This window comes from Electrona antarctica (assembly GCF_951216825.1).
Source record: "Electrona antarctica genome assembly, chromosome: 5".
Taxonomy (NCBI): domain Eukaryota; kingdom Metazoa; phylum Chordata; class Actinopteri; order Myctophiformes; family Myctophidae; genus Electrona; species Electrona antarctica.
In genome coordinates this window covers 15,058,587-15,077,257 of record NC_136810.1, presented here as the reverse complement: position 1 = coordinate 15,077,257, position 18,671 = coordinate 15,058,587, and the positions used below count along the sequence as shown (strand labels likewise).

General features: G+C 43.7%; 1 protein-coding gene across 1 annotated transcript in view; it reads left to right on the top strand.

Moving 5' to 3' along the window:
* The window catches only part of tspan9a (tetraspanin 9a), a 123,401-nt gene that overhangs the window by 72,106 nt on the left and 32,624 nt on the right, over positions 1-18,671 (top strand). The window contains exon 2 of the mRNA XM_079501543.1: positions 16,045-16,236. Within this exon, the coding sequence (XP_079357669.1) occupies positions 16,045-16,236 (192 nt within the window). The remainder of the gene's footprint in view (positions 1-16,044; positions 16,237-18,671) is intronic.

Here is an 18,671-nt window from a genome sequence, read left to right as displayed (position 1 = left end):
GATAGAGCAGTCATTTCAGAAAAGCCGCCTCTCTTGATGATTTCTCCCATTTAATACCCCCCACCCAACCCTCCCCACCTCCCCCCATGGGCTTGGGGTGTGAAGAGGTCAGTCCACCCCTCTTTCTCATTCACTTCTTTCACCCTCTCTCTCTCTCTCTCTCTCTCTCTCGCTCTCTCTCTCTCTACCACCGACGGCAACGTGTGGTAATTGGATAGACAGACTGTCTGGGATGTCTGTACTGTAGAATATATTTTTGAATATAGGACTTACATTTTCCTCAAGTTTACTGAGGACCCCCTGGACCCCATCTAGGACCTCTGGCGGTCCCCAGCCCGGACCGAACCCATTAAAACCGTTAAAGCTTGTACAGTACATCTGCAATTTTTGAACATTTTATAAATATTGAGTGTGAATCATTTTGAATAAAAAAAAAAGTTAACTAATTTGGAAGGCAGTTCAAGGCACACCTGTATATCGGCCTCAGGTTTTTAGATTTTGAAGTTTATTATCTTTGCCCATGAAGCTTTCAGAAGGTTCCCCTTCCATGGCCATCATCATCCATCACCATTCTATCATCTCATACATTTTTGACATTCTGAAACATTTTCTAAATATGAATTTAAGTACATGCTACTTGTGTCCCTTTTTTCTTCAGTCATGCTAGTGTTAATGGGTTAAGAACGTCTGTGCCAGTCCAAGCTACAGTGGTGTGCTCTCATGGTGGCTATACTGTGTCACTGAGCAAGGTTACTGATAAACCTCAGAGGCCAAAGGGTCAGGTCACATTCCCATCCTCCTCTCTGCTGTCCCCCTGCAACTGGCTTAATCATCTGTAGCATGCACACACGCACGTACGTGTGCACACACACACACACACACACACACACACACACACACACACACACACACACACACACACACACACACACACACACACACACACACACACACAGACACACACACACAGACACACACACACACACACACACACACACACACACACACACACAGTCACACAGTCACACACACAAGCCTAGCTATCCATCATCGGGTGCCACCAAAGGTTGTTCTCAAACTGTGTCCGGTCGATGGGATCCTATTCATGTAGGTGTCAGCATGTGTCCTCCTGGTTCTGACACATTTCAACTGCCCTAGATGTGTTTTTTTTTTGTATTTTCCTGACGATTCTTTTTACTATATCTTATGTCTTTCATGGAGGGCTTTCAGGGTTTTTAATAACCATTACTTGAATTGAGTAGCTTTGAATACTATGAATAATATGATTTTGAACCTTTGACAGATATCTTCTTGTGGTTCCAGTTAATGAATGTTGTTGCCAGCGTGTAACATAAATGAGTGGTGTATGGTAATAAGTCGGGCATTAGTGTTTCAGCAATTTTGTGCTGATCGTTTTCTCGGTTTGTGAGATTAGCTCTATTTTTGTGCCTCTTTGTCAAGGGTATAGGGTTGTATATTTTATGTTCTCCAAATTCACCTCCACTCTGTCCGCAAGCTAATGTCACATCCAAGCGTATTGGCATCTTTCTATTTCAAGTGCTGCATTAGCTGTTAACATTCAACTGTGTAAACACCGCACTCTGTCCAATGTTAAGAGTATTTCGCGGCATTTTGTTTTTCCTGAGAGTTCTCCACGGTCACTCACGGCACAGGGCGACTTGTTCTGCATCAGTAGCCTTCTGCCACGGACTAACCTTGAGTCTAAATGAAACGCCATTTCTTTCAGGCAGTCAAAACAGCCTGGTGATTTGCTATTCTGTTCCCAGCAAGTGGTTTGTTAGCAGCAGCAGCAGAAGTACATGTTTGTGCACTCCGAAAGAGGAAGGAAAAGCAGAGCTTGTTAAAATGTCTGCAGTAATCCCCATGAGCCTCAAGTTATACTACCCAACGTTCCACCCCAAGTCGCTTAATGAGGGACTTGCACCCTCGGAAGTGAAGGGACAGTGACAGCAGAGGTTCTGGCACACAGCCTTGGTTCATACCCAAGTGAGATTAGATGTATGCACTATGCACGGTAATGCAGATTCCTACCAGGTCAGAGCTTGAAGAGGCCCAGGCACACTGTCAGGCACACCTTAGTGTGCCTGACAGTGGGAAAGCACCGGGGAAAGCACCTGTGTCATTTTATACTTTGGCCATTCAAAAATAGCAGACATACAAGCTCATGGCGTGTCACTTAGACAATGTGTGTGTGTATATATTTTTCAAGTGAACATTTTTAACTCAGATATTTGCTTCCGGGGGGTCCCTGGAACAACATATTTTGAGATGCACGGTAGAGATCTAATGCAGATTGACACCAGCCAGGTCAGAGCTTGAAGCGGCCCCCCATGGAGGCACATTGTCAGGCACACCTCAGCGTTAAAACATCTGTGTCACTTTATACTTTGGCCATTCGAAAATAGCAGACATACACGTTCACAGCCTGTCAACATTTTTTAACTCAGATCTTTGCTTCCCTGGAACCAACTATTTTGAGGTGTGGGTCGGCGGCCAAATACATAATCATCAAGTTTGAGAACCATTGATAGGAACATGTTTTTCAGGAAGTTACAAATTGATACATTTACTGCAAGGATGTTACTGTGCAGCTAGGGTGGCCAATGTCTAACTCATATGAATATATAATATGCAGTTATAAAATATACAGTAGCACATCTAATAATAGCCAAAACCCTGCCATAAAGCTTATAGGAGCCAATGTGATATTGGTGTAAAAGACATGATAACAACTAGGGATGTCCCGATGCACTTTTTTCGTTTCCGATCCGATCTCGATACCACAATTTCTGTGTTAGCCGATACCGACACTGAATCCTGATACCAGAGAATAATATATATAATAATAAAATAATAGGCCTGGGCCATGGCTCAGTGGTCCAGGCACCTTGGCTGGTAATACAGTCTGGCAGTGTGCCGCGGGTTCGACTCCCGATCCCGACGGCCTTTACTGCATGTCTTCCCCCCCATCTCTCTCCCCATTTCCTGTCAGCCTACTGTCTGTCCCTCCATAAAATATATAAAAATAAAAGGCGAAAGCCACAAAAAAAAAAACATTTAAATAATACAAAATATTTTACTTTACTTATTTTGAAGTCCACCGACCGGGAATAGTGTTTATAGTTATCTAGCTATATATCTTGTGTTGTGTTCATAGCAGACTCACTCAAACTCCACATGAACAAACATTTTATTTACCTGCCATAGTGTCAACCACTTACCCGTGTGTCGGATCGGTGGTTAGACTGGCATACCGATATGACCCGATATGACCAAATAAGGACCGATCTGATACTTTTCCCGATACCAATACAGTATCGGGATTCGGGACATCTCTAATAACAGCACAGCATTGTTACGGTGTGATGCCTAGTGTGTGTTGGGGCGAGCCGGCCGTCTGGAAGAGGGTTGTTTCTATTCATCTGCCCATCCTGCCTTCCCTTCCCCTGCATGGCCATTTTATCAATAATGACATCATCAACATGATCAGAGATCCACATGGGACAATTGTTTTATACGGTACTTTATCCTTGAAATTGAAATGTTACAATGACATGATTACAAAAACAAACACAAACAGAAATAACATACGGTAAAATGGTAAACAATTAAACATAAACATAATATTTCACTTAATTAAAACCTTTATGGGGGAACATAGTTAATATTTTCTATTTTGTTTTTTACTTTACTTTTACTTTGAGGAGGAAGTTTCGAGGGAGATCTTTCCAAGATAGGAAACCATTTCAAAACCATTACACACACACACACGCACACACACACACACACACACACACACACACACACACACACACACACACACACACACACACACACACACACACACACATTTTTGCATGCATTATTTGGTGTTTTTCGCTGGGTCCGGAGAATGGATTTGCAGAGTGCTGTGTGTAGGGTCTCTGTTTGGTGTTTATCCCATTTGTCAAGGTCATGGTTTTAGTGATTTTAGTCTTAGCTAGGTTCACTGTCAGGGCCCATGTCTGGGAGAATTTGTGCAGATCAAGTTGCTGCTGTAGTCCTTCATTGGTTGGAGACAGCAGGTCATCTGCGAAAAGTAAGCATTTGATTTATGTGTTTGCCAAGGATATGCCTGGAGCTGTAGACTGTTCTAACGTTTTTGCCAATTTGTTGATGAAGAGTGTTGGACTCAGGCTGCATCCTTGTCCTCGGCTTTGAAGGAAAAAGTCGGTGTGCTTTTCGCCTATTTTAACTGCGCATTTGTTGTTAGTGTACATTGATTTTATGATGTCATAGGTTTTCCCCCCAATGCCACTTTCCAACAGTTTGTACATCAGACCCTCGTGCCGAATTGAATCCAATGCTTTTTTTTAAGTCGACAAAGCAGGATTATAATTTGCTTTTGTGTTTGTTTATTTGGTTGTCGATTAGGGTGTTGAGAGTTTAAATGTGGTCTGTTGTGCGATATTTTGGTAGAAAGCCAATTTGTGCTTTGCTCAGGACATTGCTTTCTGAGGAAATTTAGAACACACACACACACACACACACACACACACACACACACACACACACAGAGAGAGAGAGAGACAAGACATCACTTCACAGACAGCAGCCAAAATGAAAAGTAATTTGTGCCCTTTCAGTTGTTGTTGATCGTGTCGTGGAACTTGCCCAGGGGGAGAGAAAATTACTAAGCCGAAATGTTGTTCTTCTGAAGGTTATTCCATGACCGGGGTGCTAAATAATACGAGAAGACTGTGTTTGTTACCAAGTTCTGAGCAAATCCCCAGTACCTGACAGAGAGCAGCCATCTGGTGGAACCACACTGGTAACAGCTGGTGGTAGAGTAAGTGACAGAAGGGGTGTTTACCTACTAGTATGGCCTTGTACCGTAAATACAAATACACCATATATACAGACCAGGAAACCTCGTTAGAAAGTATAGGAAAGTAAGTTCAGTTCAAAACTAATGTATCTGTACATTGCTCTTAATCACTCACAGTCTCAAAGGGCTTTACAGAAACAAACAGCAGTCCGTGGCTCCGTACCCTTAGACTGCCTCAATTAAAACTCTCCAAATAAACCACAGGAACAATAATAATATCTGTGTAATGGCCCTGGGTGTCAAGCGGGCAACATTCAAATGCAAAACAGACTATTAAATTACCATACTGGTAATACGGCAGTAAAACTGTAGCAACAACGTATACCCGGTGGTACAGTATGTGTATTATATCGAATGTGATATACTGTACTCACTGTACATAGAATCTAGACAGTGATGTTTGTAAGTATCCATATGCATAATATCCCTTATATTCAGGCCTGGAATTTCATCCTATTAGGGGCAAGGCCACTTTTTGAGGGCACAAGGCCGAGTGCCAGGGCATGAAGGCCATAAAACAATGATTTTAAGTTTTAATAATTTAATAATTATTTTAGCTTAAAAGTTAAGGATGATGAAAAAATAAGTTTTTTTATTTTTTATTTCAAGGCTGGTTCAGAACAGTGCTTCTTAAATAAATAATCACAGCTTTAAATAACACAATATAAGTAGCTACTGTAAAATATTGTAAACTGTGACACGTATTGGGGTCCCAGTCCAGAGATGAAAATCATAATGAAATGGCCCTAAATTTAATTTGGGGGTCCTTGAAATTAAAATCACTGGGTAAAACAGTGAGTTAATTCACAGAAATACAATGACAGCCTACATAACTTTTGAATGAGAGCTTGGTTTAGAAAAGCCTATATTTTGTGCTAAATTAATATATTGAACACAGAAATAAGATTTTCCCATTCAGACACAGGCCTATGTCTGCATTAAATTGTCTAAGGAAAAAACATACCTCATGTCACTCACTGCTGCAGTTGTTTCAGTTCATTTTAAGCTCTGTATAGAGATTCAAAATGTTATATACACTTTCTGTTGTAGTGTAGTTTGTTAAATTGGGAAGCTTAACGATGTTTAATTGACTACAGGCGATAGAGTGAGAGACAACGCGTCGTCACAACGCTGCATGCCCAGCTGTGCATGGTTTGAGACGAGTGGATGTTTTTCCTTTCTTGTTTAAGCTTTTTTTAACATGATCACAACTTCAGTTAGCGTCTTGTGTTGTTGTTGTTGTTGTTGGAAGCTGTTGCTGAATGAAGGACTTTCTGACAGAATAATTTATTTGGAACAATAAAACAAGAAGACACGCAGCAGGAGGACTGCACAGGGAAAGAGGTAGAAGACTAAGTTTGCACCCGACAAGCTCAATTGTTCAACTGTGTTAAACATGCGTGGCTCACGCAGTTTATCAACATGAACCTGCATTTATAACAGTGAAGGGCCCGTTACTTTAGTATTACCCCGCTCTGAATCTCGTCAGGCATCATCTCCCTTCATGTTTGTTATGAAATAACAGCAGAATAGACCAATTATTTGTTTACAAACATTGGGACTGGGCACACGGGTGACTGTTTCATGTAATCAATTCCCAACAGATCTCCAAACCTGTTGTTTTGGGGAGCGCTGGTTTCAGTCCATTCAACCTCCTCTTGTGAGTTGGCTAGTGAGGTGTAACCTGACTCCGCCAGATGGGGCAGCAGAGAGTACACTGGGTTCCCCCCTCCTGCTCCCATACACTGACACCACGCTAGACAGGAACGCCCAAAAACTTCACATCCGGTTTTAGCCTGGGGTAAGAATTTTCTATGGCTGCCAATGCAACTTGGTCCAATCCTTAATCACATACGGACAAACATCTATGCCGATGCTATCTAACTTGGGGAGGTAGCGTGCCTTATCCACGGGCTACAGATCTTTCAACGTATGGCATTGCAAATACGTTTGATAATCGCTACTCTGCTCAATATTGTTTTGAATGCCTTCCCCAGGGGGTGGGCGGAGTCACAGTTTGAGGTGCTGATTGCGCGCCGTGGTGTCAGTGTATCTGGGAACTCTCAGGCAGACTAGATGCACCGGCCACCAAACGGCCTTGCCAATCAACGGCAGCTAGAGGTGGGATCAAGGCAGCACTGTGTATGCCTTGATCCCACCTTTTCCATTGCATCTTATGAGAGGTGGTGTTCTTCTGCTGCCTTTATGCGCGTGCATGCTGTTTCTTATCAGAGTGACGTCGTCTATTAAGGCGTCTATAGCAGCGTGGCTGGGCGCTGTGACGCGCCCGCGTGGGTCATGACGACCAGCGGGGGTAGTTATTATTAAGGCAAAGTAACGCAAAAGAATCAAACCACTTGGCAAATGGCAACACAACTACAATAGGCCTACACAAATATATCTCTGGTGTCCATGTCCATGTGCGCTACACAGATTTGTTCTGCGCGAGACGTTTGGGGAACATTGGTTACCGTAATGACTGGAAAATTGTGCAGAGGAAAAACGGTTAAATGAACTGCTGTGGGCTCCGGTCGGGGCACCACGGCCACTGTGGCCGTATGGGCATATCATTTTTTGAGGAGCACACGGCCAAAGAGAGGGGCAACGACGGCCATGGCCTGCTTATATCCCCATAGTGTTGACCTTATGGACCCTAGTGTCTTTATGTGTCATTATAGGCGAATAGGCCTACAGTAGGCCTATATGTTTTATAAGATTTTGGTAGATATTGGCAATTTCCAAATAGCCAAAATAGGGCTTGATCACTATATACTGTACTTAGTTGACTGGAATCTATACTTGCCCTTTCCCTCTTCACCAAATCTCAAATATCAGATCTACAAAGCTCACAACGTGACGCGTTGCGACGCATTGTATGCGTGTAGATCTGCTATGTTCGCCCCCAGAGTAGGGACGCTAGGGTTCATGGCGTTAAATGGTTACAAAATAAATAATAATAATAATAATAATAATAATGATGATGTTGATGATAACGATTGTCATTGTAAGTGCACTCTCGAATTGTTGATCCCTTTCTGAAGATAAGATGTCGAAACACACAATTCAAAGAAGATAAGGTTGCTCGAGTGGGAAGGCTTTAGCTAAAGCAAAATCCCTTACCTTGCCAAGGTCAGACAGCCACTTAAAGCAGAGCTCACCCATCCTTCCGCCCGGTGGCATTAACATTCACCGTGTGTGTAATAGCAGCAGCAGCAGGGGTGGTATACTGTGGTCCTGGCTGGCAGCCTCCGAGGCTGATCACACAGATTGGACAGGGAGTGCCGGGTGGTTCCACAGGCACTTAAAGACACTGGCACACTTGGAAACATGGGGGCATTAAACACAGTTAGGCAAAGGCACGATTTCCCTCCCCTACCTGGATCCGGTAATCTCTCTCTCTCCCCCACTGCTTTCCTTAACCCATTGAGACCTGGAACACATCCATGTCACGTTAGCGTTTAACCACATTAACCATTAACCCATTTTGGGGCGGGAACCCCTTTTGGTGTTTTAAACATTGTTATAATTTAGCTATTGAAAAATAGCAGATCTACAAGCTCATAGCGCGCCACCGAGTGGCGCGCTATGAACTTGTAGGTCTGCTATTTTTGAAAAATCGTTAAAATGTGCCTCAAATCTTTCCGAAAATTGTCATGATTTAGAAAACTTTTTTTTTTAAATTTCAACGTCAGGCCTGAATGGGTTAATGGCCTCAAATCAGTTTCAGCCAGCCGGCCCCTCACACCAGTACCTAAGTACATCTGTAATTAAGTAGAAATACAAGGTACTTTTACATTTCAGAGTTGAGTATTTAATTGTCCGTATAGGTGAGAGTGGGAACTAAGATTGCTTGGCCTCCTGGCTCAGCTCTCTGCGGTGCAGCTAGGGCCCACTGCAATTATACCACTCCTGCTGCTTCGATTCTCCGGCTAATAATTTGTCATAATTATGAATCAGTAATGATCAAATTCTTTAAAAAAAATAGCCAAGGTAAAAACAGTGCTCAAAAGTGGTGAATGATAATTATTATTGTCCAGGACATTCCGCATTACTTGAGCTATATTAGTACATTTAAGTGTATGTCTTCATCAGTGCGCACAGTGGATCCCGCCCTCCCACCTGACTCCTCAAGTCTCTTCTCTCCTCGCCTCATTTAGCATACTAGCCACTCAGCATAAAGGTGTGACCTTTCTACTGGCGTTTTTTCAATTGACGTTTTCATTCGCAGTGTTTAATCAGAGAGCTCTAAAAACGCACTAAGAGCCACAGGCTGGCTGAGCCCCGCCCACCCGACGATGAGGCTCTGCATTATTAATGGGACAAGACGATGGATGCTTCGAAAACTCTCTCACAACGCGTGAAATACACCGTCTGCAACCCGGCTTCTCTATAGCAGTCTCTCTCTCTCTCTCTCTCTCTCTCTCTCTCTCTCTCTCTCTCTCTCTCTCTCTCTCTCTATTGGCATGGGAAACATGTTGACTAAGCAAGTGTGGGGGAAAAAACACTAATCTAACTATATGTGCAAGTAAAATGCTAGAATAAAGAAATGTGTCAGTTTGCAATTTTGCAATCAGATATACTATGTAGAAAAAAACAGTACGGTGCAGATAGTCTTCATGGTGGTTGTATTCCACATCCTTGTCCTGCTCCATATCTCTCTCTCTCTCTCTCTCTCTCTCTCTCGCACCCTCTCTGTCTCTCTCTCCCTCGCACCCTCTCTGTCTCTCTCCCTCACACCCTCTCTGTCTATCTCCTTGTGTTTGTTTTGACTTGAAGGGTAACTCTCTTAGCTTGTCCCAGCCATCTGTAGCGGATGACAAATCTAGCAGGCCTGCAGCAGCGCTCAACTGCAGCTAAAACGAACGCCCTTCCTCCCCGCTCGCTGTGTGAACGTGCTGTAGCCGAGGCTCTGTTACGCCGGCCTAAAGCGTACGACCTTGACAGGAGCTCTCAGCCTTTTGTTTGTCGAGGCATAGATTCCGCTGTCAGAATTGCTGTAGGAAAACATTTCATAACACGGCTTCTGTTTTTTTTTCATCCTGACTCATTCACTGTTTTGTCTCCGGGTCTCTTCGATGTTAACAGCAAGACAACACAGAGGAGTGCATAGTCGAGCTACTATAGCGCCCCCTGGGGGACAGATTCACGGACAGCCTCGTTATAATGGTTTCACATTGCTTTGCTGCTCACCTGACAACAAATCATTGTTGTCATGTGGACACCGCATGTTTTACTTCAGTGGAACAATTGCATTCCTAGAGAGATAGATAGATAGATAGATACTTTATTCGTCCTTTCGGAAATTTGTTTTGTGCACAGCAGTCATCAGGATATACATAAAACATATGCAAACAAACAGTACATAGACAATAAAGAAACAATGCCAACAGAAGGCCACCAGTCATAGTTCCAAGAGGCATCACATCACACTTTATGCACGGAACTGAGATGGGGCCTGCTTGTTCATAAGTCCTATACTCATGGGAACAAACGATCTTGAGGCCCTAGCCTGCAGGGAAGGTACCATGTACCGTCGCCCTGATGGTAAGAGATGGTATTGGCTGTGTAACAGGTGTGTATTGTCCCTAGTAATAGCTTTCCCCTTCCTGAGTACCCGGGTCTCATACATTGAGGTCATACTCTCAAATCGTACCCCAGCTATTTTGCTGGACACGTTGATGATTTTATGGAGTTTGTTCTTATTAACCAATGATAATGAGCCATACCATGAGACAAAACAAAATGTCAATGCACTCTCCACAAAGGATCGATGAAAAAGTGCCATAACATTCTTTTCCACATTATACTGTCTCAGTCTGCGCATAAAATGCAGTCTCTGCTGACCTTTCTTATAGATGGAATGAGTGTTAGAATTCCATGTCAGCTTGGAATCAATCGTTGTACCCAAGTACTTGTATTCCTCCACAATCACTACCCCATCCCCACCAATGACTATTTCCTGGTGTGCATGAGCACCAGTCCTAAGGTCAAATATGACCTCCTTAGTTTTTTTTATATTCAGCTGGAGGAAGTTACTCCTGCACCAACCGGCAAACTCGTCCACTGTTCTTCGATAGCTTATCTCATCATCCTCAATCAGACCAACAATAGCTGTGTCGTCTGCGAATTTAACAATACAGGTGTTGTCTGACTCACTCCTACAGTCGCTTGTGTACAGCGTGAACAATACCGGTGAAATCACGCTCCCTTGCGGAGCCCCCATGGGGAGAGATATTGCTTTATTCACCTTGACATATTGTACCCGCTCAGTCAGGAATGACTCCACCCACCTGATTCCTTGGTACTTTTACATGAATGCTATATCTTGAACAATTCCCAACACATCACCAGTGTTGCTAATGTGAGCATTGTGTTTATACGTTATATAACCCTTATTCACAGAGCTTGGGCCTTGTGGTTCGCTATGTATTCACGTAGCAGCATGGGCTGTGCTGTGGTCTACTTGCTAGAAAGATACCTACAGAGATAGATAGATAGATAGATAGATAGATAGATAGATAGATACTAGATAGATACTAGATAGATAGATAGAGAGATAGACAAACCCGGTGCTGGATGACCTCTCACTTCACACAAGTGTGTGATTTTTTTTCATAATGCCCTGCTTTATTTTGTTTTACGACACTGTCATGCAAACGTGAAAATAGCCTGGCTCTACAATCCAGGATTGTAGAGCCCCCCCCATGCCCTGAAAAGTAACAGTTTTGCACATGGTGAACAAACGTTTCCACCTGACAGTGCCGATATATAAAACTTAGTGTTCTCTGTGTCTGCCAGACCTGCGTATACGTGACACTATCATCTGTGGAGGCAAGGCCCACGAGGCCCTGCAAATCATCCTCCACACGTAGGAGATCACAGGTTAATGAGAGGGCGGGTCGGTTATCTGAGTAAGAACAGACCCTTCAGGGCTTGTTGGTCGGTTGCACTCTTGGACTGCTCAACGTTTTTTTATGTTTTATCCAAGTCCTGCAGGACTCATTAGACTTCAGACCACCTTGCACCGCACCAATGGACTCCCCCCTCTTTGCCCCACGCTCTGTTCTCTTCTCTCCACTGATGTAGATGCACAAACACACCCAGCTCAAAATTACTCCCATATATCATCAGCTGTATACCTTATATAACCCATTCAGACCTGAGGACCCCGTTCTCCAAAAGGCCTTCTAAATCAGTAGTTCTCACACACTTCTGAGATATTTCAAAACATTTACGAGTTCGCAGCACTGCACGAAGTGGCGCACTGTAAGCTTGTGTGTTCACTATTTTTTTTTTAAGCCAACGGCTAAAATCTAAAAATGACAGATTCTTTCTCGGTTTTAACGGGATAAGCCTCAGTCACTTTTACTGGAGCTTTGGTACTTTCTGGTGTGTGTGTGTGTGTGTGTGTGTGTGTGTGTGTGTGTGTGTGTGTGTGTGTGTGTGTGTGTGTGTGTGTGTGTGTGTGTGTGTGTGTGTGTGTGTGTGTGTGTGTGTGTGTGTGTGTGTGTGTGTGTGTGTGTGTGTGTGTGCGCGCGTGTGCGCGTGTGTGTGACTAGTAAATTGCGGCCGATCGTCTCAGAATTGGATACACATGTCATTTGTCCAAATTGGAAAGCATTGGTGGAACATAACTAATGTGCTCAAGTACTACTTATATACACTTTTGAGGTTTTTTCAATGTTTAATACTTATAATACTTATATTATACTATACTATGACTTCTACTCGGACACAAATATTGTACTAGTAACTAAAGCTTTAGTTACTAGTTGTAGTAGCTGAACATTATTACAAAACATACATTAACCACTTGAGCCCTACAGTAGACAGACCATGCCAGGGACACACATAGCTGCCTATAGAGTGGCTAGCACCACTCAAAAGAATCGTATTACTTCCACCACTGCTCATAAGAATGTGGTTGTTTGTTGGAGTATAAATTGTGGTGTCGCTGAATCAGGTACGTGTCTATTTGTCAAAATTGGAAAGTAACACCTGCTGGCTCCCTGGAAGTGTCTATGCACGCTTCGAGGTGTGCTTTTCACTCATGGCACCATTTGTCAGTTCAATTAAACAAGTCATTTAGCAGCCGTGCATGAAAGATTAATTATTCACCAGCTCTGAATGTGGTAAAGAGCAAACACAAGCTCAAGATTGTCCACAATTCCCACTGATGATTGTATGGATGCCTGTGCGTGTTTGCATACACGCACGTGCATACACGCACGTGCATACATGGATTACACACACACACACACAGTTACTATTATATAGCCTACTTGTAAGGACCTAATCATGTTAGGACATCATTGAAAATAGCTCAAAATAGCCTAGAAATAGTGATGCACAACTCAATTCAAATTAAGGAAAACTCCAACCACTAAACCTTACCTCTATTCTAAATGTCTAATCCTACCTTCTCCACTTGTGGAGACATGTGGTCCTCACAAGTATAGTAATACAGGTGCACGTGGCACACACACTCACGTACATGTTTGCTTATATACATTACAGACTCCATATCACTGACAGGTGCTAATGCGCTCCGGGTCTCTTCATGGTGCGAGGATGCTGCGAAAGGCAGAAAAAGGAATGGAGTGTTATTGTGAAAGGCCAAGAGCTGGGATGATTTACCAACGCTGTCTGCTCATATTTTACTTCATCAGGAATTGTTATTCATGACAGGGCAGCATTGGATATTTCATTCCATTAAGGCACGGGGGGGGGGGAACTGTCCCCACTTTACCTCCCTGGCTTTTATTTCACTGAACGGGCGGTGCGCACCATGGTGCTCTCATCTTTATTTCACTGAGCGGGCGGTGGGCACCATGGCGCTCTCATATCAAGGGCAAGGCGTCCACTCTTGCCAATCAAGGCCTTCCATAATCTGATACGTAGCTTGCGGAGTTAGTTATTTGGCGCCCCCTCCTAGAGGAGCAGTAATCAACTTGAGTCAAAGTAAGTAAGTAGCCTTGTTGAGCCATGAGGCCCATAGGGCAGGAGCCTATCTCCTGTTTCTGTAGCGTGAGGCAGCTTGATGTACAAGTACACCCCCTGGACATGACGCTAGTATGTCGCAGGGACCCCCCCCAATCCAACCCTTGATGCTGAGTGTCAAGCAGGGAGGCACTGGGTCCCATTTTTAGAGTCTTTGGTATGACCCGGCCAGGGATTGAACCCCAACCTCCCAGTCTCAGGGCGGACACTCTAACCACAAGGCCACTGAGCTGGTTTGAGTCAAAGTACAGTATGGATACTCCTGGTCAAATATGACTCGACTTAGAGTCAACTACAAATGAAAGTTCCTCTGTCAAAGTCTAGGATGACTGAAGTATTCAAAAGTGCATGTTTTTCCAAACTATACCGGTATATCCAAAGTATAAATATTTCCTAGAAATGTTCAAAAAAATATGAGTAATAGTGAATATAGCACATCTACAAGTTCACAGCGTGCCACAATGCCACTCGCTATTAGCTTGTAGATCTGCTATTTTCACAATATTTCTATTGTTTTAGTTGCATTTGACACTCTCAGTACAGAGCTATACAGAGAAACTGAACACAGAGAGGGGAGAGTTAAATGTATGTAAAACAAGTTGTAAATGACTATGATGATCTCTCTCCTCCCGGCTCTGCTGTATGACGGTTTGAATAACTGCGCTTATCAATAAACAGAATATAAAAAAAGGAGTTACAGAGCTGTAGTAATAGTAGTCGACCCACGGTTGTCCCCGGACCCGGCGTTGTGAACCAGCAGCAGCCTAAATCCACTACAGGTTTCTTTCTGAAGACTGAAGATTATTATTTCAAGCAAATAGCAATTATTGTCTCCACCAGGCCGAAGGCATGGGGAGAGAGTATGTTTTGCACGCTGCCTGTCCGTGTGTGCGTGCGTCCGTCCGTCCGTCTGCGACTCTGCGTACAGCTAATCTCCGGCACCGTTGGCCCACTCGATGCACACACACTCGCTGGATGCCAAAGACAAACCTCTGCCCCACATCTTCCACAATGGCCTGTTATAGCGCCACCATGAGGCCGATTTCAGCAAAACACATTTCTTTATATTATACAGATTTTATCCATACATCACGCAAATTGCTATACACTATGTGATCAATACAGACCATCTTGTGTACACTGCCAGTAAACAAAGGAAGTAAATCCTACAATATTTATTGAGGGATTTGTATTGATATATGAATCAATATTTCACGTATATATGAATTATTTTTCCACCGTGGCTCTGCAGGCTGTCTATGTCTACAACAGTTGTTGTCAAATGTCAATTTGTCTGCAGACTCCCATCTGAAAATATTGTGTGCCACCCAGGAAAGGAGCCCTATAAGAGATAGAAGTCGTGTAAAAACTATTGGCATTTTTTTAATAGCTGATCTGCAAGGTCACATCGTATCGGCTATTTGAATTTTGTATTTTCAAATAGCCAATGCATATTCTAGAAGAGGGTCTGTTCTGTCTGTCTGTACGAGTGTGTGTGTGGGTGTGTGCGTGTGTGTGTGCGTGTGCGTGCGTGTGTGTGTCTATTTTCAGCTAAGAGATTTGGAGTAGATAGAACAAAATGAGTGGGCCAAGTGGGTCCCTGGTCAACAAAGCATATAGGATTGAAGTGCTTGAAGGCATGGCTCAATATATGGAGTGTTGTCGTTTTAAAGTCATCTCCTTCCAGCACACAGCTAACATCCAGCTCTCACGCTGTTGTTATTTTTGTATCTCTCTCAGAGGCTGTATTGACCCGACCGGCTTATTTATGTTGCTTATATGTGTGCGAGCGTGCCTGCGTGCGTGCGTGCCTGCGTGCGTGCGTGCGTGTGGGCCTGATGTTCCCATAAGCATAGTAAAAAGATAAATGGTCGTTTGATGGCTAAAAGGGATGTTTTAGTAATATGAACATATAGGCTTTTCAAATTTCAAACTTTGATATAGTGATGGTGTTAATGAGGTACCCTGGCAAAAGCATTTCAACCTTCTTTTACTATGAAATGGTTTTTTAAGGAAATGATTGTGATTCTTAAATGTCAGATGTCCTCATCCAAGTATAGCAATGTGGTATTACTATACAGACATAGTATAGTAATGTGTGTGTGTGTGTGTGTCTACTCTCTCACTCATGTTTGCTCTCCTCTCTCTGTGTGCAGCTATGTGGCTGTGGGCTGCTGGGCGTGGGCATCTGGCTGTCTGTCTCCCAGGGCAGCTTCGCCACCTTCTCGCCCTCCTTCCCCTCGCTCTCTGCCGCCAACATGGTCATCGCCATAGGCGCCATCGTCATGGTTACGGGCTTCCTCGGTTGTCTGGGCGCCATCAAGGAGAACAAGTGCCTGCTTCTCAGCGTGAGTCTCACACACACACAACACACACACACGCACACGCGCACACACACACACACACACACACACACACACACACACACACACACACACACACACACACACACACACACAACACACACGCACACGCACAAGCACAAGCACAAGCACAAGCACAAACACAAACACAAAGTTACTTTTACCTGAACGTGCATCACAGGCGAACCTTTACTCTGTATAGTTCCAAAACACTTCTGCGAAGTGTCTCTCTCTCCTTCAACGGCTCTGGTGTACGTGTCTGCATGCCACGCATTTCGCCCAGTGTGCAGTGTGCAGTGTGCAGTGTGCAGGGACCTTTAGAGTTCCTTGAGGCGCTTCCAAATAGACCCTTTCAGGTCTGCAACTCACAGATGGACCCTTTACGGGTCCATTTTGGTACGCTCTTAGAGTTATGGGGGTTCTTGGGAATTATCCCATTTAGACCTGATGACGATTCTACAAATGTTTTCTAAATCCTGACATGTTTCTATGTCAGTGGAGCTCAACCTTTTTCATGTCAAGGACACCCAGAATTATCTGTATTTGGCTGCGGACCCCCACCTGAAAATATGTTATTTCAGGGACCCCCCCCCCCCGAAGCAAAGATTTGAGTTAAAAACGGTCACACTGAAAGAATATACATTCAAAGATTTGCGCCGCATTTTCACGATTTTTCAAAAAATAGCAGATCTACAAGCTCGTAGCGCGGCACTTGGTGCCGCGCTACGAGCGCGGCACCAAGGATCTGCTATATAGATCTGCTATTTTTCAATAGCTAAAGCGCGGCACCAAGGATCTGCTATATAGATCTGCTATTTTTCAATAGCTAAAGTATAACGTAAAGTATAATAATCCTTAAAACACCAAAAGGGTGTTTGAGAACCACTCGACGCCCTCTATACGCCATGGTTCTGATCTCCTGCCTCTCTCACATCCCACCGTTGTCGCTCATCGAACAGCCATCGATGCCTGGCCACGCGGAAGGGAAAGCTCAGCGCTTTGTATGTTGTAGTTGTAGTGCACACGGTGTACGTCTCCCTCTGCAGAGTCCACCGTCTGACTGGCTCAACAGGGAACATTTACACGTCTGACTGCAGCAAACCTCGGGGTGGAGAGTGTGTGTGTGTGTGTGTGTGTGGGGGGGGGGGGGCATCGGGTGGTCTCCTGTTCTGCAAATAAGGACTAAGCAATTGACTGATTGAATACTAGATAGAAATGTAAACAACACAAGGTACAGTCAGACATTAAGGCCATATAAGGCTAGCACAAAACAACTCCTGCATGGGTGCTTGTTTCCATGGTGTTCCTATGTATTCAATTAATCAACAAAGCATAAAAATAGCATACAATATCATAACATACAATATGTGACCAAATTTGACTGTTGACTTTTTTCATGTCATATGAAAGCAGGGAATCATAGCTTCAAATTGACATATTGGTTGTTCAGTTTTGGAGATATGGCTTATAGAGTAATGTTGAGAAAACAGGCTTGAAAGGTTCACTTCTGTGGTCTCTAACATTACACCTAGCTACATGTTTAAGCATTTATTTCATATTTACATGTCGATTTCAGCTCTGACACTTATTTCAGACATGCTAGTATGTGAAGAGTCTGCCTGTGCTATTAACTCATTTTGAAAAGAAAAACAAAAAACAAAAAAAGTTTTTCTCCTCTGGTGAAAAGCTGGAATTTCAACTGGAAAATCAACAAATATAAAACACAAAGTAGAAGTCGTAAAAGGTAAGCATTAAAAAATGTCAGCAGTGAATGCCGTCACCTTTCTATGGAAGAGTGAGTTTACCTCCCCTTTTGGACTCCTGAAAACTTTATTCTCAGGCCTGTTTTTAAGGAAGCCAGTGCAGTCTTATCTCTTGTAGACGACTTTTGGTCCACAGCCTAATGAAAGAATTGTCAGAAGTTCTGCGTCACATACATGGACAGGGTAGTGTGAATTATGTAGCAGGCCTAATGGCACTTTAAAGCCAGGGAAGGATGAATTATTCAGCACAAAAGGCGGTCTATAGAGACTTTCCATTGTTCCCCCCCGAAAAACTGGTGCGAGCACTTCAGGACACGTTTGTCTTATAATTACGAGACGAGTGATGGAAAAAGTCCAAGTTGGTTTTTGGTGCCATGGGATGTGGTTCAGCTACCTCTGTAAACTTTGTACATCAACTTTTAAACGAGCGCAAGGTAGCCAAAAAAACGCACGCAGACCCAATCCACAGGAACACTTGCGTCATGCGGAGAGAGAAAAAAAGTCACACCGAATCATTGTTGCCAGACAGTCACGGCTTCCTTTACCTGCGTGGTAGAGGCAGACAGGCCCCATGAGACAGAGAGAGAGAGAGAGAGAGAGAGAGAGAGGGGAGAGACAGAGAGAGAGAGAGGGGAGAGAGAGAGAGAGAGAGAGAGA